At 41.2% G+C, this 22,763-nt stretch overlaps 2 protein-coding genes across 42 annotated transcripts in view; one reads left to right on the top strand and one right to left on the bottom strand.

Annotated features, from left to right (window-relative positions):
• PDE4B (phosphodiesterase 4B) overlaps positions 1 to 7,993 on the top strand; it is a 520,481-nt gene extending 512,488 nt beyond the window's left edge. For all 8 annotated transcript variants that reach the window (XM_027619904.2, XM_027619913.2, XM_027619965.2 and 5 more), the window contains 4 exons: positions 1,054 to 1,208; positions 1,320 to 1,442; positions 2,155 to 2,337; positions 5,676 to 7,993. In XM_027619904.2, the coding sequence (XP_027475705.1) occupies positions 1,054 to 1,208; positions 1,320 to 1,442; positions 2,155 to 2,337; positions 5,676 to 6,041 (827 nt within the window). In that variant the 3' untranslated portion in view covers positions 6,042 to 7,993. The remainder of the gene's footprint in view (positions 1 to 1,053; positions 1,209 to 1,319; positions 1,443 to 2,154; positions 2,338 to 5,675) is intronic.
• Positions 4,555 to 22,763, bottom strand: part of LOC113936584 — a 28,073-nt gene continuing 9,864 nt past the window's right edge. For 3 of the 34 annotated variants that reach the window (XR_003524298.2, XR_003524296.2, XR_003524304.2), the window contains 4 exons: positions 16,503 to 16,652; positions 15,715 to 16,126; positions 12,207 to 14,435; positions 8,719 to 11,024 (listed from right to left, as the gene is read on the bottom strand). Coding sequence is in view for 6 of the 34 variants with exons in the window: in XM_027619997.1 (XP_027475798.1) it covers positions 9,645 to 9,902; positions 12,207 to 12,307 (359 nt within the window). In the remaining 28 variants the exon portion in view is untranslated. Of the gene's footprint in view, positions 5,296 to 8,145; positions 8,459 to 8,718; positions 11,025 to 12,206; positions 14,436 to 15,414; positions 15,468 to 15,528; positions 15,582 to 15,714; positions 16,127 to 16,502; positions 16,653 to 22,763 lie in introns of those variants that run through there. The other 31 variants (XM_027619997.1, XM_027619980.1, XR_003524314.2 and 28 more) reach the window with 30 other exon arrangements.

Consider the following 22,763-nt stretch of genomic DNA (forward strand, 5'->3'; position numbering starts at 1 on the left):
GTGTGTCACATATCAACCTATATACTGGCCAGGTAGCTTCACACAGAAAAAAAGTGGTCTTTCTGTTACAGCCACCGACAACACTAGAACATAGAAAGCCAGTTTGCAGATCTGGGATCGATTACAGGGTGAACAGGGCAGGAGTGCTGAAATGACTTCATATATCCCACCACGTATTCTGAGGATGTAACACGAAGAACACAGTTAAAACAATGGTATATGAGTGACAACATCTGCAAGGAGTAACCTATCACCATCACTTGGCTATTATTCTTTATTAAGAGGAAATGTTCCTTCTGGAATTTGTTGACCACATTCTCCAGTGCAGACCAGGGCTCTGCCTAACAAAAGATGTCTGTGATTCTTCTGTATGAACGGCAGGCTGGAAGCTGTCATTTAGGTACAGATGTTACTATTTCTGACATATAGGGCCAGAGGACAGAAACTCTGACATCAAGATTGTTGTAAAACATTATTGATGTTTTGTTGCCATATTTGTAGAAAGCTCCAAAGAGCTAAGTTATTTGGATAAAACAAAACTTCACACTCAACACTATTATCATCTTTGAAAAATTAAACGGTCACAAGTGACAGGACTGGGGAATCTATAAAAAAGTGAAATAGTTTGAAAATGCTAATACATATGATAAAGTTTAGTGGCATTGTCCGTTTATTCCTTCCCAAAGCACAAAATGTGTGAAGACATAAAGGAAATTACAAACTGAGATAAAAATAGGGCTTAGTTTCTTGGAAATGCACTTACCTAATGTTAAATTCTTCATGTGAAATGAAGAAGAAAAAGGATTTTAAAATACCATGAATTTTAGTCAAAGAGAAAGCTTATGCACCAATATCTACGACAAGCATGTTTTGCTTGGAAACTGACTACTCCCCCTTGAAGAGGGAAACTGTTTCTCTGATGAGAAATGACATGTGGATCTTGGTTCCTGACATCATTTGGAGAGAATTGGATCTGATTTCACACTGAAGTCATGCCAATGTTGGAATTATTAGCCCTTCCTTATTAAGTCATCATTTTTCCTTGTTTATCAGATTCAGAACTCGCTTTGATGTATAATGATGAATCTGTGCTGGAAAACCATCACCTTGCTGTGGGTTTCAAACTGCTGCAGGAAGAACACTGTGACATCTTCCAGAATCTCAGCAAGAAGCAACGCCAGACGCTCAGGAAAATGGTTATCGACATGGTAAGACTTCCTTTCGACATCCCTCACTTACCTTTCCCTTCTCAGGAGGAGAAACACCATTCTCTCTGATAAAGTGAGTTTCCTGAGAGTTTCATTTTCCTTTTACCCTAGGTGTTAGCAACGGATATGTCCAAACATATGAGCCTGCTGGCAGATCTGAAGACAATGGTAGAAACAAAGAAAGTTACAAGTTCAGGTGTTCTTCTCCTGGACAACTACACGGATCGTATACAGGTATTTGATGAAAGCCTTTGATTTACCACAAAGCCAAACCAAACTAAACCAAACAACAGTTTAAAAAATGAAAACAAACATTGGTTCAGTTAGTCTTATATCTGGTTATTATTACAACTTGGGCTTATTTTCAGAACAAGCTGAGGAAAATGGACATTCAAGTTTATCCTTGAATTTATGAAGAAAAACATAACCCTATTTATTGAATTGCTGAGTTCTAAAAATAAATGGCAAAATTCATTTGTAATAGGGGATACGTGACTGCTGGTCCCCAAAGCTCGTGTTTGGATATAAATCCCATTGACTTGAAGACTGTTAGGTCTGTTTTGATTATACAAACTGCCATCAGCTGGTCTCTTTCCACAAGTGGAAAATATGAAGACATCTACTTTGAGTAATTCTTCGCATTTTTTCCAAACTGGGAAAGGGAAACGATGGTAGCATTTGACCTCTAATGTCCCTTCCAATTTTTACATTCAATGACTGTCAATCTGAGAAGACACCCATTTTCCCTTGCAGGACTCCTGTAATGGTAAATAAGCAAGTCTGGCCAGCGTCACTGTAATACCATTTTTTGGTGCACACACCACAATTATAATGCAACTAAAATGTTCCTGGGTTTGGTACCAAATGTACTAGTACAAGAGGCCTGAGATGTTCTGGTAGTATTTACACTGTCTTTTATGGGATTCTCAAAACTTGATGATTCCAGGTCCTCCGCAACATGGTACACTGTGCAGACCTCAGCAACCCCACCAAGTCCTTGGAATTGTATCGGCAGTGGACAGACCGCATCATGGAGGAATTTTTCCAGCAGGGAGACAAAGAGCGGGAGAGGGGAATGGAGATTAGCCCAATGTGCGACAAGCACACGGCTTCTGTGGAAAAATCCCAGGTATCTAATATGAAATTTTCAAAGTTTCTGTGAGCTCTGCTGGTTGTGGAACTGGAGGGTTCTAGCTAATTCCTGAGGTTATAAGGAAGCAACGACCCATTTAGTTCCATTCTACTTCTGACTCATTTGCCTTCTCCATTACACTCAATTTCACAGGGTGGAGGCAAAACCATACTCAGAAACTCATCGAAGTCTGGTCTCTGTATTCTCAAGCAGTTTAGAGAGTTGCCTATGACCTTAGCAAATCCCGCTGACTGAAATCAGAGCTGCTGCCTCCTGCCCGTCCCTCCAGATCTCTCTTACCCCTGTCCTTATCCAGGAGCTCAACTCTTCATCCTGGCTTCCTCCACCCTCTGTCTGTTGTCTCTCCATAATCAAGTGCACGGCCGAGGGTGAATCTCATTCTGCATACCTCTTCTACCTCACGGTCGACGCCCTTTCCTGTGTCCCCTTCCAAGGTTGCTTCTCTACCTCTGAGGACACGCTGACATCTTTGGGTTGTGTCCAAAGCTACAAATACCCTATGTGCTGAGGACTGGGGACAATATGCGAGGCGGGGGTATGCAGAAATGCCTCAGATACTTCTAGCTAATACTGGAAAGTATCGATAGCCGTACAAAGGCTTCAGGGCCTGCTGAAATGTTATTTTTTTTCAGGGCAACATATAGTCCTGATTGAGAGGGTCTATAGGCTATTCCAGGTCTTTATCACAAAAGCGTGAGGAGGGCTTTTAGTTAGTGTTTATCTTCTTTCCCCGCTACCTGCTACCCCCAAACTTACATATACTTATAATATCAATGGAAAGTACCCTTGCAGTTATTATTTTAAAGATTTATTTATTTGACAGAGAGAGAGAGACAGCTAGAGAGGAAACACAAGCGGGGGTTGTGGGAGAGGGAGAGGCAGGCTTCCCGCTGAGCAGGGAGCCCGATGCGGGGCTCGATCCCAGGACCCTGGGATCATGACCTGAGCCCAAGGCAGATGCTTAGCTGACTGAGCCACCCAAGTGCCCTTGCAGTTATTATTTTATTGTTTTTTTTTAAAAACTCAGTCAAATGAGTTTAAAATCTGTGAAAGTGCTCTGAAAGTCTAATATGCTATAAAAATGCATGCTAACATTGAGTTGTCAGGGCCAATTCAAATCCCCTAAAGCCTTAATTTGAACAATTAGTTAATTAATTAATTAAAATAATGCCCAATTATTATCAACAGTGATGTATATTTATATGGTGTTCTATGCGGTTTTCCACACATTTTTCCAGAACTTGTCCTATTTGAACCCCCACACAGCTTTGTGAGATAGACACAACAGCTATTTTCCCCATGCATCAGGTGGAGAAGCTGTCCCCTTGGCTCATTTCACCAGCTCCCAAGTGACCCAGCTGCCCTCCGCCCAGAGCTCTTCCCTCTCCATCACTGTAGCAGGTCTCCCTGTTGCCATGACATCATGGTCCATTCTGGTGTTTCCCGCAGATGGGCTCTGGCAAGCATTGTCTGAGTCATCTGGCAATAAAGCCCTTGACTAGGTGCTCTTAGGATTTGTGGAGCTCTCTCGTCCCGGGGCCCAGTAAATAAGCAACTAGAGGCTACTGTTCAAAAAAGTTCTGAGCATTTAGTAGAAGCAAAGCAAATGAAGAAAAGAAATGATTGCACGGTGTTCATCTCATTCCATTTTCTCCATTGCCTTGAGCTTGTTTTTTCAGGTCCCTGGAAAACACCTTGAAAATAGTCTCTCAAATCCATTAAATACACATAAAGAAGGAAAAGGGAGTGGGTGGAAGCAAGAGAAATATCTGAATCATCTGCAGTCAAGTTCCAGTGCAGCTCAGAGATGTCCCTCACTTCGGTGTGAGTTATGTTAAGACTAGGGAAGCATCAGGGAGGAGAAGATAGACGATAGATAGGTCAATAGATAGGTGACAGATGGATCGATCGATCGATCGATGAGAGATATAAATATATAGGTACAGGTAGATATAGATATAAAAGAGTCACATATGAACTTTGATGTATTAAATGATTTGCCAAAAACCAGAATGTTGTTAAAGGAAAGGTTTCCAGGGGCGCCTGGGTGGCTCAGTTGGTTAAGCGACTGCCTTCAGCTCAGGTCATGATCCCAGGGTCCTGGGATCGAGCCCCGCATCGGGCTCCCTGCTCGGCGGGAAGCCTGCTTCTCTCTCTCCCTCTCCCCCTGCTTGTGTTCCCTCTCTCGCTGTCTCTCTCTCTCTCTCTGTCAAATAAATAAATAAAATCTTTAAAAAAAAAAAAAAAAAGGAAAGGTTTCCAGCAGTGTGGAAAGAGAGCCGTATCATGTCCCATGGACGTGTATATGTTGCTCTTGCTCATTTACCTCTGAATCCGGACCCAGCATCTCTCCAGTCCCCCAGACCAGGACAGGGGAATTCCATTCCCTCATTCAACTAGTGCCTATTCTTTTTCACAACCTGCTCCCACCCCCAGTGTTTCCTGTTTGTCCGACAATGGAGAGGTCAGCATAAGGCCACAGAGCCAGCTCATGCAGGATGCATAGCCCCTGTGTAAACCATAACAGAGCCATAAGCCTCGTATTTATTCACAGGAACACTAGCAAAGGAACTGCTTAATTGTTTTTATTTTCCCTCCTTTCTCCTGATGGAAGTGACTGTACCCTGTGGATCTAAGACAATTGCAGACATGTCCACAGAGGGGAGATTTGTTTGTTTAGGCGCTGGGTGTATATTCAGATGTTTTACCAAAGTCATCTACAAACAAAAGCATTCCACGGAACTTGAGAAATTTCAGGGTCATCAGGGGCTGTCTCCTCTTCATTTTGGAATGGCAGCATATTTTAAATTTATCAGGGAAAGAATCTTGAGTCAGAACTCATTAGACCTGGAGCTTCCTTCTTCAGAGAATGACTCACAGAATCCAAGTAGTGACAAAGTCATTCCCAACCAGAGTTACATCCAGACTTCTTATCTGGCACACAGAAGAGGAAAAGTTGTCAGTTATAGTGAGAAAAACACAGGCTTTGGAATCAGATGGAGCTGGGTCAAAGTCCCAACTCTACCACTTACCGGCTCTGTGATCTCTGACAAGATATTTCATCTCAATGAGTCTTAGCTTCCTCCTTTGTAAAGGGTGGGTAACAATACTTACTTTGCGGATGTAAGAGCAATAATGTATATATTACATCCAGGGCATGGTGTACCGTATAGTATGTGCTGAAATAGGGGAATCCATCACTATTGATCTCTCTTAGCTTGTTTTGCCTCTTTCTTTGCCTAGAAACCAGAACAACTTGTTTGGTTTTCAAGAGCCCATCATAATAATTGACATGTAACCTTATTTTTTTCCAGGTCGGTTTCATTGACTACATCGTGCATCCACTGTGGGAGACCTGGGCAGATCTGGTGCAGCCTGATGCCCAGGACATTCTGGATACGTTAGAAGATAACAGGAACTGGTACCAGAGCATGATACCCCAGAGTCCCTCCCCACCGCTGGACGAGCAGAACAGAGACTGTCAGGGTCTGATGGAGAAGTTTCAGTTTGAACTGACCCTTGAGGAGGAGGATTCCGAAGGCCCTGACAAAGAGGGAGAGGGTCACAATTATTTCAGCAGCACAAAGACACTTTGCGTGATCGACCCTGACCATAGGGATTCGCTAGGAGAGACTGATGGAGATGCTGGGGCAGAAGACAAGTCCCCGATTGACACATAATTGCCTTCTCCGTGTGGAGATGAACATTCCACCTTTGACAAGCATGCCAGCTGGATGGTAGGGCCAGCCCATCATGGGGGCGTAGGCCTGCACGGGACAAGGGCCATGTGGCCTTTCCAGTTACTTGAGTTGGGAGCCAGAATGCGAGACCATGAAGCAAACAGCAGTTCAGAAAATTCCACGGTTGACTTGCCTTGTTTGCAAGCTTAGTGGAGAGCTGAAACTTTACCTGGTACTGGAGGCCAAGGTCAGATCCTGAGTAAATGGCTTGAAAATGGAAGACACAAAACTGAGAGATTTTTTTCTGCACTAAGTTTTGGGAATCTGTCCCCTCTAGTGACTGAACTGACTGATTAATAACTTCATTTATGAATCTGCTCACCTGTCCCCTTGTCTGCCAACCTGTGTGCCTTTTTTGTAAAACATTTTCACGTCTTTAAAATGCCTGTTGAATACCTAGAGTTTAGTATCAACTTCTACACAGATAAGCATTCAAAGTTGACATAAACTTTTTTGACTCTTTCTGGGAAAAAAAAAAAGGAAAGAAAATGGTCTTCCTTCATTCTTGGGCAATATCTTTCACTTTACTACAGTTACTTTTGCAAATAGAAAGGATACGCTTCTAACCACATTCTACTTCCTTCCCCTATGGTCCCATCCAGCTTCACAGTTGCCCGTATAACTTATCTCTGTCTGCCTGCTTACAGCAGTATGTTTTTCTCCTCTTAGAACTTCACTTTTTTTGCTGCAAACAGAATAAAAGTGAACAGACTAAGAGGTAGGAAGGAGTAGTCGTGTCATTCCCAGTAACGGTCTGTGTAAAATTCAGCTCGATGTGGCAGTGCGCCATGTTGTGTCCCGTAGCCCTGAGCCGCTGGGCGCTGCACACGCCCCCATCCTGTCCCCTCCCACCTCGCTCTCTACCCAGTGACACACCGTTTTCAATTTGATGCTGCCGTCTTTCTCTCGCACTGCCTTCTGCGCTAACACCTCCATTTCTGTTTATAACAGTATATTTATTACTTCATGTATATAATGTAATGTTTTGTAAGTTATTAATTTATATATCTAACATTGCCTGCCAATGGTGGTGTTACATTTGTGTAGAAAACTCTGCCTAAGAGTTGCGACTTTTCTTGTAACGTTTTGTATGGTGTATTATATAACCTGGACGTCGCTTAAGAGAGACATACGACCCCCTCCCCGGTGAGGACATCTGTGGGCTTTTATTCAGAAGGTCTGCCCTCTTCCCTGAGTTGCTCATACTGCACAACCCCTTTGTGAACCAGTTTTGGAAATAGGATTCTCACATTCAATACTAAATGGTTTATACTGAGCTTTTACTTTTGTATAGTTTGATAGGGGTAGGGGGCAAGGGGATGTAGTTTTCACCCATGTTCTATCCAAATCTGTGTCCGCATGAGTTGGGTTATAACTGGGTTCTACTCTCATTGTGGCTTTGGTTTAAACAGCAACACTACATTTGCTCACAGATGTTCTTCTAAGTGTTCCCAAACTACTGATTTTGAAGCAAAAGCCTCCTGCCCGCCATTAAGCAGGAATGTCATGTTCCAATTAATTACAAAAAAAACCCCAATAAAACAATGTGAATTTTATAATAAAATGTGAACTGATGTAGTAAATTATGCAAATGTGAAGCTTCTGATAACACTTGTTAGGCCTTTTATTGGCTTCAGTCTCCCATTTGTAAAATATATTCCAAGCTTTCAGTTCAGCATTGTAACTCACTAGTTAAAGAAATGGCACAAATGTGCATGACCAATGGGTTTGTATGTCTATGAACACTGCATTATTTCAGGTGGACATTTTATTGTTTTCAAAAGTTTCTCACAATGTATGTTATAGTATTATTATTATTATATATTGTGCTCTGATGCATTCGTAAGAGACTTTTATATGAAATGAATAAACAAAAGCATGATTAGATTAGACCATAGGCCCAATTATTTTGTGGTTAGTTCTGACCTATTAAAAGCAGATATTTCTTTCTCTTCTCTTCTACCCTACCCCACAAAGAAAACCAACCACTTTGCCTGGCCATCCTCTCAACTGAAGTTTCAGAATCTGTGTCCAAAAAGTCCCCTAGCTTGGAACGTTTCACATGTTCTTAGCAAATATCCACACATCTCAGTGATGCGGGAGGTGGTTAAAGAAAAGCAAACAAAACTACTGTAAGAATCTGAAACGTTTAATCCACTAGATAAACCAAGGGAATCTCCGACTTGGCTGGGTCCTCCAGAAAAATGAATCACAGCATCACAGAACATTAGCTTCATGTAGTCAAATGGTTCCACAGATTCATTTGACACATGAAGAATCTGAGGTCCAAAGAGTCATCTTCAAGCACCATTGACAGAGCACTGGTTCCTGGTCTTTTCGATGATTCATGGAGTCTCCTATTAATCATACGGTTATGCTTTTCTTTCTGGAAAGAGCTTTATAAATTTCATAGGTAGAATACTTAAATGCTCTGTTGAAGTTTTAAAATCAGCTTCAAAAACTGTTATTCTGGGGCGCCTGGGTGGCTCAATCTTTAAGCGTCTGCCTTTGGCTCAGGTCATGATCCCAGGGTCCTGGGATCGAGTCCCGCATTGGGCTCCCTGTTCCACGGGAAGCCTGCCTCTCCCTCTCCTACCCCCCTGCTTGTGTTCCCTCTCTCGCTGTGTCTTTCTCTGTCAAATAAATAAATAAAATCTTAAAAAAACTAAAATTAAATAAAAAATGTTATCCTAAGAAATGTGTGTGTGTGTGTGTGTGTGTGTGTGTGTGTGGTGAAAGGCCACAAACAAGAATCAGCGGATAACATGTAACATTTTAACCACAGGGAAATGTTTGTGAACTAGTAAGTGGGTCTCCTCTAGAAGAATTCCACTCAAGAAACTAAAATTACTGAATTTCTTTACAAAGACAAGATGAGCCAACATTGCAGAACTAGTCTGCCTGCCCGTTGCAGAGCTAATGTTTACGGCACTTAGCTACCATCCCTGATTTCTGATTCCACCTCCATCCCTGAGCTCTTACAGATTAAGTGACAAAAGTGAATTGGTTAGCATAGTCACAGGTGTGACTTTTATAAAGTCTACAGCTATAAATATTTATAAATATGTGCAGGTATGTTTTCTACAGGGAAATGGTTTTTAATCCTTGCTGCAAATAAGAATCACCTGGAGAATAAATTTTTTTTAAATATTAATGTTTGGGTCCCACCCACACTCCTAGATTCTGTTTGAATTCCCAAGAGCCCCAGGAACCAGATTTTTAAAATTTTCCCCAGGTGCAATTTGAGTGGAGAGCTATTGCTCCTGAAGAGAGAGTCATGCTTGGAGCTAAGGCTTTTATCAGTCCGTTCAGACTTCTCTAATAAAGCACCACAGACTGGGCAGCTTAAAAACAACAAGAATTTATTTCTCACAATTCCCGAGGCTGGCAAGTCTAAGATTAAGGTACCAGCATAGTCACATTCTGGTGAGGGCCCACTTCCTGGATCATAACTGATAGACTCCTCACTTGGTGGAAAGGGCTAGAGATCTCTCTGGACCCTTTTATTATAAGGCAGTAATCCCATTCATGAAGCCCCCACCCTCATGACTTAAACACCTCCCAAAGGCCTCTCTTCCTATTACCATCATCTTTGGGAGTTAGAATTTCAACAGATGAATTTGGGAAGGGACACAAACATTCAGGCCACAACAACTTTCTTTCGCTATGACTGTCTTCAGATATTGTCCACCCACCATGGCCAGGTGCTGGTTCAGGTACAGAGATGAGACCGGGCATCAGAGATGAGTAAGACAGAGCTCTATAGTCCAGGAGCTTGCAGTCTGCTGTATTGCTCACCGTCTGCCTTGCAAACCACAAAATCATAATTATGTTCTCAGGAAAACCACGATGAAGATAAATCTAAAAGAAAGTTAATCATCTGGTTCTATAACATAGGCCATAAGTGTAACCATTCTCTTATCTATGATGGCATATCAGTGTTCCTAGTGGCAGGGAACTACTGCAGAAGCAGAAATTACTATGGCATCTTAACCAAGGCTGAGTATGATAGTTTAGTACTTAACAAAATGTGTAGGAGCCTAAGACTGACTTACAGAGTCAGGAAATGTCAAGAGTTCCACAAGATGGCCTTCCCTTCACCTTTTCCCACAGGCTTATTTTGACAAGAGTTGGAAGTCTGGGAAGTTCTTGTCCACTGAACAAAGCCTAATGGAGTTCAAGTGAAGGAGGGTGGTTTATTGCATGGATTCTGGAGCCAAGTGGCCTGGGTTTAAATCCTATCTCCTCCATTTACTAACCATGCGACTTTAGACAATTCACCTACTCTTTGGGCTTCAGCAAAATGGGTATTATTAATTTGTCAGGTGGAGGTAATAATTCCAGGCCTTTTCCACCATTCCATTGCTACTTCTCCGAGCCCGAGCTCGTGTCTTAGTGATTGATTAAATCAATGATCATGAGCTTTAAAACCTGTAAAACCCAGGTGGGGCAGGAAAGCTAGCAAATTCCCTTTATAAACCCACATTTTATGCATCCTGTACCCCTTGTGAAGAATTCTCCAAGCTGGTTCTCTCCCACATTCCTCAAGATTTGGATCAGGTGTCCTCCTACAGGAAGTTTCCCTGATCCCCAAGGTTGGGATAAAGCCTCTTACTTGAGCCCCTAGAACATCCTGTGCTTTACCTGTGTAATTAGCTGTGTAACCTTGGGCAAGTCACTTAACTCTCCTGTGCCTCAGCTTTATCATCTGTAGAATAAAGATAATTATAGTAATACCGAGATTATAGCAGATTATGCAAGAATTACATGAGTTGATATACGTAAAGTTCTGAGAAATATTATAATTATTAACACCTGCTATATGTTGAAGTTGGGTTTATGTCTTTTCCAAAAGACTATAACTCATTGAATTCAGAAGCTGGATCTTATTTCCTGTTGAATCTCCAATGCCCAATCCAATATCTAGAACAAATATACATTTGTCAAACTGAACTGAATCAAGTGGTTTTATGCAAGGGTAAAATGCAACCCCATGCTTAAAGCCTTTTAAACCAAAAAAAAAAAAAAAAAAAAGGTGTTGGAAGGGGCACCTGGGTGGCTCAGTTAAGTGTCTGACTCTTGATTTTGGCTCAGGTCATGATCTCAGGATCATGAGATTGAGCCCTGCATCAGGCTCTGTGTCCAGCTGGGAGTCTGAGATTCTCTCTCTCTTAAATTAATTAATTAATTAATTAATTTTTAAAAAGGTGTTGGTTTCTGAGTCCTGGAATAAGGAAGCCATGTAATTTTAGAACCAAAGATTCCTCAGAGATCATCTGGTCTACCCCTTTACTTTTTTTTTTTTTAATTTGTTGATCCTCTTCTTTGATTTCTTTTTTTTTAAAGATTTATTTATTTATATTTATTTATTTGAGAGAGAGAATGATATATAGAGAGAGAACATGAGAGGGGGGAGGGTCAGAGGGAGAAGCAGATTCCCTGCTGAGCAGGGAGCCCGACGCAGGACTCGATCCCGGGACTCCAGGATCATGACCCGAGCCGAAGGCAGTTGCTTAACCAACTGAGCCACCCAGGCGCCCTACCCCTTTACTTTTATAAATAAAGGAACTGAGGCTCAGACATGGCCAGTGACCTGCCTGAGATCACACAGTGTATTAGTGTTGTAGAGCCGTCATAAACTAGTATTACAAACCGGAGTGGGGAGATTGAGGGAGTTGGGGGTGTTAAACAGTGGAAATTTACTATCTCACAGTCCTGGGCAAGGTTATGGTGGGGTCAGGGACAGTTCCTTCTGAGGGCTATGAGAATCTGTTCATGCCTCTCCCCTAACTTCTGACAATTTGGGGGCAACCTTTGACATTCTTGGCTTGTAGATGCAGCACCCTAATCTCTTCCTTCATGTTTATGTGGCGTTCTCTGTGTTTGTATGTCTGCATCCAAATTTCCCCTTTCTCTAAGGACACCAGTCATATTGGGTTAAGGACCCACCCTACTCCAGTATGACCTCATTTTAACTAATTACATCTAATAAACTAATTGCATCTATTTCCAAATAAAGTCACATTCTGAGGTACTGGGGGTTAGGACTTCAACATAAAAATCTGAGGGAGGATATAATTCAACCCATAATACACAGTTACTCACCAGAAGAGTTCCCAATTCCTTACTCAGGTGTCTTTTGTCAACATCATGGAGTTTGGGGGCCTTAGACACCCATTCAACTTCTGTGCACCTCAAATTTATCTCTAAAATAGAGGAAGAGACCACATGTCTTAACAGGTACTACCCAGTTATAAAAAGTTTAATGCTTTATACCATGGCATTTTTGTTTTCTTAAGGTCTTTCTGAGTTCTTCAAACATATTAATTATTTAATTATTAATTATTTCCTTGGTGTAACTTGTGACACATGGAGAAGAGAAAGAAGAAGTTTAGGGTAGTAGGAAAAACATAGCCCAAGGGTTAAGAGCTTAGGCTCTGAGGGTGAACAGATCCTAGTTCAAATCCCTGCTCTTCCACTTCCTAGCTGTGTAACGTGGGGCAAACAGTTAACCTCTTCAAGCCACAGTTCCCTCTTCATTAAAATGAAGAACATAATACTGACCTTTTGATGAGGTTGCTATGAAGACTAGCGGACGATGCATAAAAAGCGCCTCACTGTCAGCCATTATATATGGATATCAGCTAAGGCTTCATTCCTTCCACAAATATTTATAGAGCACCAATTATGTGCCAGGCACAGTATGATGAGCAAAACACACAAAGTCCTTGCCCTTATGAAATTTGTATTTTTTAGTGGGGGCAAAAGACCCCAAGGAAACAAGAAGATAAATACTACATTATTGGGTAGTGTGATATGGGCTGTGGGGTTGGCAAGTGGCAGTGGTTTAAGAGCAATGGCTCTGGAGTTCCACGGCCCAGGTTAGAGTCCCAGCCTCACTCTTTGCTAATGGTGCAGACCCGGGTACAGCAAACACAAAGTGTCCCTGTCAACTTCAAAGAGCAGCAGGAACGCCAGGTAAGGGAGAGGAGTGGACAATGAAGTTGGTGGCCAGGTCACAGAGAATTGTACGGCTTTTGTAAGGACTTCGCCAAGTCATCGGATGACTTGGAGCACAAGATTGCATTTCTTAAAGATTACTCTGTGAGGAGAATAAACTATACTTAGGCAAACACAGAATCGGAGAAACCAGTTAGGAGGTTGCTGCTGTCATCCTCTGAAGTGACAGGAACTCAACAAGATTAGCAGGGGTAGAGGTGGTTGAGAGTTGGAAGATTTGAGATATATTTTCAAGGCGGGGCCGACAGGACTTGCTGATGGATTTGAAAATGGAAGCACAGGAAAAGGAGTGAGAAAGATCCCAAGAGTGTGGCCTGGGCAGCCCATTGAACGGTAGAAACGTCTCCTCTGACGGGGAAGAGATTTTGGTGGGTTGAAGGTGATTTTTGGTCATCCAAGTGAAGATATTGTGGAGGCAATTAGGTATATGAGTCTGAAGTTCAGGGCAGAGGTCATGAAAGTCCTAAGCTTATCAGTGAGTAGGCTCCCTATCTAATTGTCCATGTGGACTAAATCTGTTTTACCCCAAATCATCCCTGACCCAAAATGTGGCCTCCTCAGGAGGTTCTTCAAGAGATCTGCCCACACCAAGCATTTTGTGATTTTATGGAATTTTACGGAAGCAGCAGTCGGGTCTGGGGAGGTCGCTGTCAGCAACACGGGGCTCCCTGGACTGCACAGCTGCCTCTTTCCCTCTTCTCCCTTCCCTCTGTCCTCAGACCCACTGAACCGCCCTCTCAGGAGCAAAACCAGTTATTCTTCCTGGCATTTGCGCCACACTTAGCATTCATCTTTTGTTGATGGGGTATGATTCGGGGAACTCTCCCTTCAAAACCACAGAGCTTCTTGATATGTTCTTCATGCAATTATATACATTGCTCTCCCAAGAGAAATTCAGATATAAGAACCTTTCTCCATCTTACTCTCTCTTCCCCCAATAAAAATGGGAGGTCTCACTCACAAACTTTCGGAGAGGTAAGTGAGGAGAAAGCAAAGCTCAAGGGTTTCCTTATGGCTCCCATGCCTTCCCTACCTCATGGTTCAACCCTGCCCATGTCCTTTGCCAGATTGGCACTGATGCTTAGCTCTGCTCAGTGGTTAGGACTTGGGCTCTCGGTTAATGATCTTATCTCCTGTTCTTTTTGCCTTCCCTTCAAAGTTCACCCCATCACTTCAAGGGCATGAACTCCTCTCCATTCTACCAGGCCCTTTTGGTGCTTGAGAATGCTCTTCTCATCTCCTGCTTTACCCAACGCAGCTCTCACATCTCTCTGTAGCTTGGGGTCCCGAGGGCAGGCTCTGGAGTGAGCATGGCTGGAGACACACAAATAAAAACAAATAAAAAGTGGTTTGTTACAACACCGGGGGAAAGAACAAAAGTGGCCATTCTGGATGCTTTGAGATACAGTATGTCATGTCCAGTATAGCTATTTTCAATACTAATTTTGTTTGTATTCTATTTTTGTCTTTTTCATCAACTTCTAGCCTAACTTTCAAGTAAGATGTGTCTCCATGTTCTCTAGCTCCCTACATGGAAATCTCAAGAAGAGCCTGGCCAGAGTGCCCGAAACCAAGTGACTGTAACCTCTGTGAGGGCAGGGAGCAGGTCTGGTGTTTTGTTCTCTGTTTCCAGAATGCCTAGCACCATGTCTGGCACAGAGTCGATGCTCAAACATTTGTTGACTAAACATGGATGTTGATTACAGGAAGACCCAGTTAATAGGAAGATGAAAAGAATGTACATTCCAGGCAAGTTGACTCTTCGTTTCTCTCACTGGATTGCAATGATCTGTTTCCAAATCTGTCTCCCTACTCAACACTGAGCCCCTCCAAGCTAGGACAATGTTTTTCATTTTGTTTCTTTTTTAATCTTTGTGTTCCTCACCACCAACGACACTATGCTGGCCCTAAGTGAAACGAGTGGCCAGTGATGTTTGTTGAGGGAATGACTGAAGAAACAAGGACGAAAACCATGTTATTGAAATTATTTGTGAACTATATCCAACCACTTGATTTTCCTGGGGAAGGAATAGAGTATGCTGGGGGAAGCAAGGTTTGATAAATCCATGTTACAGGCCTTGTTCTGCCCCTTCCCAGTTGTGGAAATTTGGTCATCGCTTAAATTTTCTGAGCCTAAATTTTCTCATAATTAAATGGAATGAGCAATAGACAACTAAAGATGGGATCAGATAAAGCGTTACATATGGTAAGTACTCTATAGTCTGGATGTATGTTCTTATGGATGAAAGGATTCATTTATCCTTTATATTAAAATACTTTTTAAAAATATCACCTCTGTCGGGGTGCTTGGGTGGCTGAGTTGGTTAAGTGTCTGCCTTCAGCTCAGGTCATGATCCCAGTGTCCTGGGATCCAGCCCCACATTGGGCTCTCTGCTCAGTGAGGAGTCTGCTTCTCCCTCTGTCTCTGTCTGCCACTCCCCCTGCTTGTGCTCTCTCTCTCTGTTAAATAAATAAATAAAATCTTTACAAAAAATCACCTCTATCTTTGAAAAGCGTAATGTAGCAATATCTTTTGATTAATTTAGTGTTCTGTAAATTTTGCTCTAGTTAATCTAGATTTTTCTACACATACCTCAAGATTCCAGGGAGATAAATGCTCACATTCCACCCCATCAATATGGGACCATGCTGACACCGATGAGCTCAAGGAAACAGAAGGAAACATGTAGATCATATTAGCCTACACTGCTCCAATGCAGCAAATCCCTCAAAAATATGCCTGACTGAAAGCTTCTACTAATAGAGAACTCAGCAAAATTCTTTTGAGATATTGTAAAACAATATTCTTTTTTGAGATGGAATCCAATTGTGCTCTTCTGGAACATTCTCTCTGGTTTACTTTTTTTCTTCTGTAGCCAAATAATGTATATAATTCCTCTTCTAATTTCTTGTTCCAATTTAAAATAGGAGCCAAACTTTCAGAGTTTGTGACTATGTGACCCCGGGAAGCATGATATAACCACTCCGTGTCTCAGTTTCTTTATCTGTAAAACAGAAGTGATAATAACAAAAGCTATGTCAAAATTATTTTGAGGGTTCAATGAATTATGGCTGAAAACTTCTAGATTAGTGTCCGGGCTCCAGTACACATTAGCAGATGTTAACTATATATAGCTAGAGGTAACATGCTTGCTACATTGTAGTTCCTTCAACTGTATTTCATTTGACTTAAATTTGTCATTCTGGTCGAATTATCCTGGACTTGCTCACATTAACAGTGTTTTCTTAGGATGAGTGTCCCAGAAGCAAGCACCATATTTCAGTCATGGTAGAGCACAGTATGACTCTTGCCCTTCTTTGTTCTGAGCACTGTTCCATAGCCCAAGATTTTATTCATTTGGGGAGAAGTCAGTGACTCACCCTGATGATTCATAAGGTGCTTGCAGGCAAACAAACCCTTCACACCTTTTCACACGAACCACTGCGAAACCACATCTCCTCCATTCCGCGCTCACAGCATTGGGTTTCTTCAACTAAGTGTAGCATTTACACTTCACTGATACATTTCATCTGAAAAACGAGTGGAGTATAGGGAAGAGCATTTTCAGTTGGGGTGTCAGACTGACTTGTGTGTAAATACCAGCTGCAGCACCACTTTTAAGACCTTTACAGAAAGCACTTTGTTTGATTTTCAGTTTTCTTTTCTCTAAAATGGAGGAATGATATCCATATCAAATGATTATTTAGAAAGACTAAGTGACATAATTTATGCAAAGTGTCTAGCACATGCAGGCATGCAATAAAAGGCTAGTAAATCAATGCATATGTATGGGAAAAATCTTTATATTTTTCATTTTAATTCTAAAATATACATTGTTTTTAGCCTAAAAATAATTTTAAATTATGATTCTAATAATTCATTAGCTTTGACCTACCCCCTAGGATCTGTTACCAAAATCTTTGATTATCATGTATTCTATATTTTCATTTACATTGTTAGTAAAATGTTAACCAGGACAAGACAAGGAATGGAAATGTATTAAGTCACCAGCAGCCTTCCAGATCAGCATCAGTCCCTTAGTCAGTGTTCCATGGGCAATGGCAGTGAGTCCACTATAAATTCACTTGTGTGCCCCAACTATAAATTCACCTATGTGCACCAACATATCGGGAAAAACATGATCAAAAGCTTTTGTGAAATTGAGACATATCATGTCTAAAGCACTTGCCTCCTGGGTACAATCTATTAACCCTAACTGAGAAAAGAGACCATTATAGCATGACTCGATCTTAGAAAACTCCTCTGCCAAATGACCTACAAACCATATCTTAATAATCTGTTTTAGAATTTCTCAGACAATTGATGTCCTTCTTGACAATCTGTACTAGATTCTATCTTTCTTTCTAATGATTGGGATAATATTTGTGTATCACACACACCCAGATTTATGACATATTTTTGTTCTCTCTGATTTCTCAAAGATCAGCAATTATGAATAAAAAACACATTGGTAAGTCCTTTCAATACACTGGCAAATAACAGGCCTAGAAACACGAAACCACTTAAAGAATAGAGATGCTCTCCTAACACCTCTTTGCTTTATTTGGCAAGTCTAGCAGAAGAGCATGGTACTTGTGTATTCTTGGTTAAGGGCCTATCTCCTTCTAGCTGAAGAAAACAGCCCTTTTCCACCAAATATACAATTTCAGATAGGATGTCAACAGAGCAGTGAAGGAGGACAGGGGACCCTATCCACTGTTTCAAATAATGGTTCTTTAGCACCTACCATTGTTTAATTCAGTAAACATGTATTGAGTCCCTAATGTTTTGCAGACACTCTTCTAAGACATAGTTCTTGCTCCTTATGTACTGGAGGATATATGAAAACAGATAGGCAAATAAAATATTCAAGCATTGTAAGAAATGCTGAAGTAAAGATATGCATAAAGAACACAAAGGCCAGAGCACATCACTCTCTTTTTGGAGGGGAATAACAGACGCACTTCTCTTAGAAAGACAAGGTTGAGTATTCAAGTTTGAGTCTTCGTGGATATAAGAGCAGTCAACAGACCAAAAGGATCAGCAGAAGAAGGGCAGGAAGGGCTGTATTCCAGGAGGAAGGAAGAACACATGAAAAGAACACATAGAGCTATGAAAGGGTATTGTTGAGGCCCATCCGTATATTCATGTATTCCACAAGCATTGATTGAGTACATACTGTGGGCCAGGTACTCTCCTAGACCTTGGGGATACAGAGATATGCAAACAGAGAAAAGCTCTACTCTCATTGAATTAAGTTGCAGGTAGAGACAGATATGAATTAAAGTTTTAAAAAGTGAATGTGTTATTCGGTACTGACAGAATTTCTCCAAAGGATGGAAATATAGTTACATGAGAATAATTAGAAGAAATCACCTCAGACAATTTATAAGGAAAGAGAGAAGGAAGCATATGACTATAACAATGTTTGCCAAAGCCCTATAGCAGGAAGGAGCAAAGTGCCTTGGAGGGACTGAGAGAGGGCCAGTTTGACCAGAGATTATGGGATAATAAGAAATGAGCCTGGTGAGGCAGGCACAGGCTATATCTCACAGGGAATTTTAAGAATTTTGCTCTTACTTACACAATGAGAACCCCCCAAACATTTTAAGCAGGGAAGTGATAAGATCAGACTTGAATTTTAGAGAGATCATTCTAATTATGGTGTGGAGGGCAGATCCTGAGATGATGAAACCTGTGGAAGACAAGTTAGTAGGTGACTGCAATAGTCCAGCCAAAATGATATGAACTAAGGTGGGGCTGTGAAGATGGAGAGAAATGCATGGATGTGGAATTATTTAGGTGTTACCTTTACAGATCTTGGTGATGGATGATTTAGAGAAGAAAAAAGGAAAAAAAATACTAAAGAATAAATCCCAAGTTTTTGGCTCGCACAGGTGGAAGGTGGTGAAGTCAGTTTCTGGGGGGAAAAAAAAGGAATACCAGGGAGCTACTAGTTGGGGAAGGGGGAGGGAGCATGATTCCAGTTTTGGATATGTTGATTTTTAGATGTCTTTGTGACATCCAAGCAGATGTGAAAGAGACAACTGAATATGATAGTCCAGAATGCAAAGAAGCCTGGGCTGGGAGGTATCCATAGATCATACACATGGTACTTAACGCCATGGGATGTCTAGCTATCTAGTGAGAAAAGAGGGTTGGGGGTAGGATTAACCCTTGAGGACCTCTGTTATTTAATGAGAGAATATAAAAAGGTTGGGCCTATAAAGGAGATTAAGAAAGCCAAAGTGAAGGAACTAGCAGTATGCCAAGAGAATCTGGTGTCTAAGAAGGCTAAAGGAAGAAAATATTTTAAGAAGGAAGTATTCTATAATATTGAATCCTGTTGAGAGATGAAGTAAAATTAAAAAGAAAAAAACACTTACTTTAGTTAGAAATATGGATATTACTGGTGAACTTAGATCATTTCCAGTAAAATGATGGCCCAATAGCCAGTTTTCAGTGAACAAAGGGGAAGGGGAGGTGAAAAACGGAGGCAGTAAGAACAGACGAGAAACTCAGTTATGAAGAGGAAGGTTGAGAGAGACTGAAGGAAGAAAGACTGTGGGATCGCTGATAATGTCTGTCTGGGAAGGCAGAGGTGGTGTGAGGCAAAGCCCTGGTAGAATTCTTCTTAGAAGAAAGGTCGCTTTCTCCAATATACCAGAAAAGGAGGGGAATGGGTTTAAGTGGATCCGGTAGAGGGAAGTTCAAAGAATTCCTTCTGATATCTTTGATTTTCTTTTAACAAAAGAACATTGGCCCTTTCTCACTCACCATTTCTTTTAACTAGGAAGAACATTTGGTTAAAATCAAGTGAAAACACTTTCAGAGGATGCTAAAGAAATTCAACTATCCAACTGTTATAGGAAAATAAGAGTGCTGAGCCTGAAGAAGTGATAGCTCTACTCGGAGAAGGGAAATGGTAGCAATCTTTGAATATGGAAGTAATTTTTACATAAAAAGAAAATTTGTTTGTTCCTAATTACACTAAGGGTGAGACCCAGGCCGATGGAAGGTATGGGAAGATTTGTTTGGACTCAGCATTTACACAAACTAGGTTTTCTAACTGTTCTTATCGTGCCAAGACGAAACGATCTGATTAAAGACGTGGTGAATCCTCAGATACTAGAGTTTGTTTAAAACTTCTACTTGCTGGACCAATGTAATGGGGGAAATTCAAGCATGAGATGGGAGGCTGAATGTTGGGAGTTCTATTTGACTGTTTTTTCTCCCCTTTACAGCTTGAAGGCCATTTGTTCTCCCTCTCTTCATCTTGAACCTTATTCTCCCTGAAAAGATAGAAAGATGGAAAGATAGGAAAGAAAGAGATGATAGGAAGTGAGCATTATGGGTAGAGTTTTCCTGTGAATTTTTACTTCTACACTAATGGCTGTAAGATTTTCCTGTCCTTCCTTGATATTTTCTTTTTTTTTGCTTGTGTGTGTGTGTGTGTGTGTGTGTGTGTGTGTGTGTGTGTGTGTCTGTTTTGACTTGATTTCCATCAGAACTGTGAATACTGCCTCTATTGTCCTCAGCAGTTTTTCACCTACCTTATTTTTATTGTTTTCTTACTAAGTATACACTCACATTCATCAAGTGGCCTTCCTGCCTCTTTTGTTAATGGTCCTAAACTTTTGTGTTCCCTCTGCGAAGTCGTTCCTCTGCCTACCATTTTTATACCTATTATTTTACTACCTGAGCTTTTCAGAGCACATCTTTGTGCAGTCACATGAGTTTTTCTCATTTCCTTCCTAGGATCCAGGAGTAATGGTCATTTGTGTAGCACTTTATAGATGTTACAGCAACCATTTGTAGTCATCACTGCAATTGATTATCAAAGGACTCCTCGAGATGCAAGTTCTGTGCCACCAGCCCCGACAGCAAGCCTACTGCTCATCATCACCATCATAATCATCTCCAACTCTATTTTAAAGATAGGGGTCCAGAGAAGACTAAGAAAGCGCTTCAAGTCATTGCATTGCACAGTCTAAAAGCAGAGACTCAAACTGAGATCTGCACAATCCTAACATTCAGGCTCTTTTTATATATAAAGCTGCTTCCCCAGGGCTTGTTTCCTCAGCTACTGTAAATTTGGAGTCGGCATAATCACGTTCTCCAAAATCACCTGTTATCTCCTCAACATGCTCTTCCTCTTTGGTTGTAATTATGTGGAATTGCAGTTCCTTTAGTCACTTCCTCAATTATAAAGACTGCTTATGAATTATTGACTAAACTTTATGAGACCCTCCTTTTCCAAATTCTCATGAATTCTAATGTTCCTTAGGTAGTCTGAGCCATCTCATCTGAGTCAAGTTATTCTTCCCCTTTTGAGCTCTCTGTCTAAATTGTCCTCCGAGGCATATAAATACCCACTCTGACGGTGCATCTCAACTTTCAGTCTGTTGGTCAGTCAGTCAAAAACTACGGAGTGCTTGACGTATGCCAAGCACTGTCTAGGCTCTTAATACAGATTAGTAGAAAAGAAATATATAATCCATATAGAGAGAAATTAATCAAATACTTGCAAAAATAAATGTAGGTTAAGTATTGTTCTTTTTTGCCCTCTGTTAGGACTTTCAGTTTTCCCTTTGTTGGATTTCTTGCAGTTCATATGACAAACCTACTCTATAAACTTATACCTTTAACATACTACAACTTTTCCACAATGTACCTTGCTCTCTTAGAAGCCACGTAATGCATTTCAGAGGCACATAGGACTCAGAGCAGGAAGGGAACTTTGAAATTAGCCAGTCTAGCACTTCTCAAACTTTAACGTACATACAAATCAACTGGGGATCTTATTAAAATGTAGCTTCTGGGGTGCCTAGGTGGCTCAGATGGTTAAGCGTCTGCCTTCGGCTCAGGTCATGATCCCAGAGTCCTGGGATCGAGTCCCGCATCGGGCTCCCTGCTCCTTGGGAGCCTGTTTCTCCCTCTGCCTCTCTCTCTATCTCTCTCTCTGTCTCTCATGAATAAATAAATAAAAAAATCATTAAAAAAATGTAGCTTCTGAATTAGTATGTCTTGAATGAGATCTGAAATTCTGCAATTTTGGCAAGCTCCCAGATAGTGTTGATGCTGCTAATACATGGACTACACTTTGAATAGCAAAGATCTGTTCTCTGGTTTATAACTAGGAGTATACATCAAAACATCTTGCTTTTCCAAAATACAGATTCTGAATCGGATTTTAGCAGGGGCTGGGACATATGAAAGTTGAAAAATCAGTCTCAGGCTCCCAGCTAATATGGAAAAAATAGGAACTGGGTTTACTATCCTGCCTGACACAACCAAAAGAAAAAAAAAATAAAACCTGACAAAATAGGATACAATGTTTTTCAAGATGCTAGACATTAGTCAACAAAAGAAAGTGATCTCTGAGAAACAGGAAACAAGCGAGATGAGCCCAACAAACTTTCCTGAGAGAATTTCCAAGTTACGGCATAGAGAACAGTAATCCAAGCAGAGCCCAGCTGACTCTCTGAGCTGAGAGTCAGGGGGGAACAAGGCAACTAGAGTTCTCAGGGTGGAGCACCAGAAAGGATGGAGCAGCACAGAGAGAAAACTCCAGAGGTCCACAGAAAGCCTCCCATAAGTATATGGCAGAGTACTGATCAGCACACACCTATAGAGAAAAC

The sequence above is a fragment of the Zalophus californianus genome, chromosome 4 (assembly GCF_009762305.2).
Source record: "Zalophus californianus isolate mZalCal1 chromosome 4, mZalCal1.pri.v2, whole genome shotgun sequence".
NCBI lineage: Eukaryota > Metazoa > Chordata > Mammalia > Carnivora > Otariidae > Zalophus > Zalophus californianus.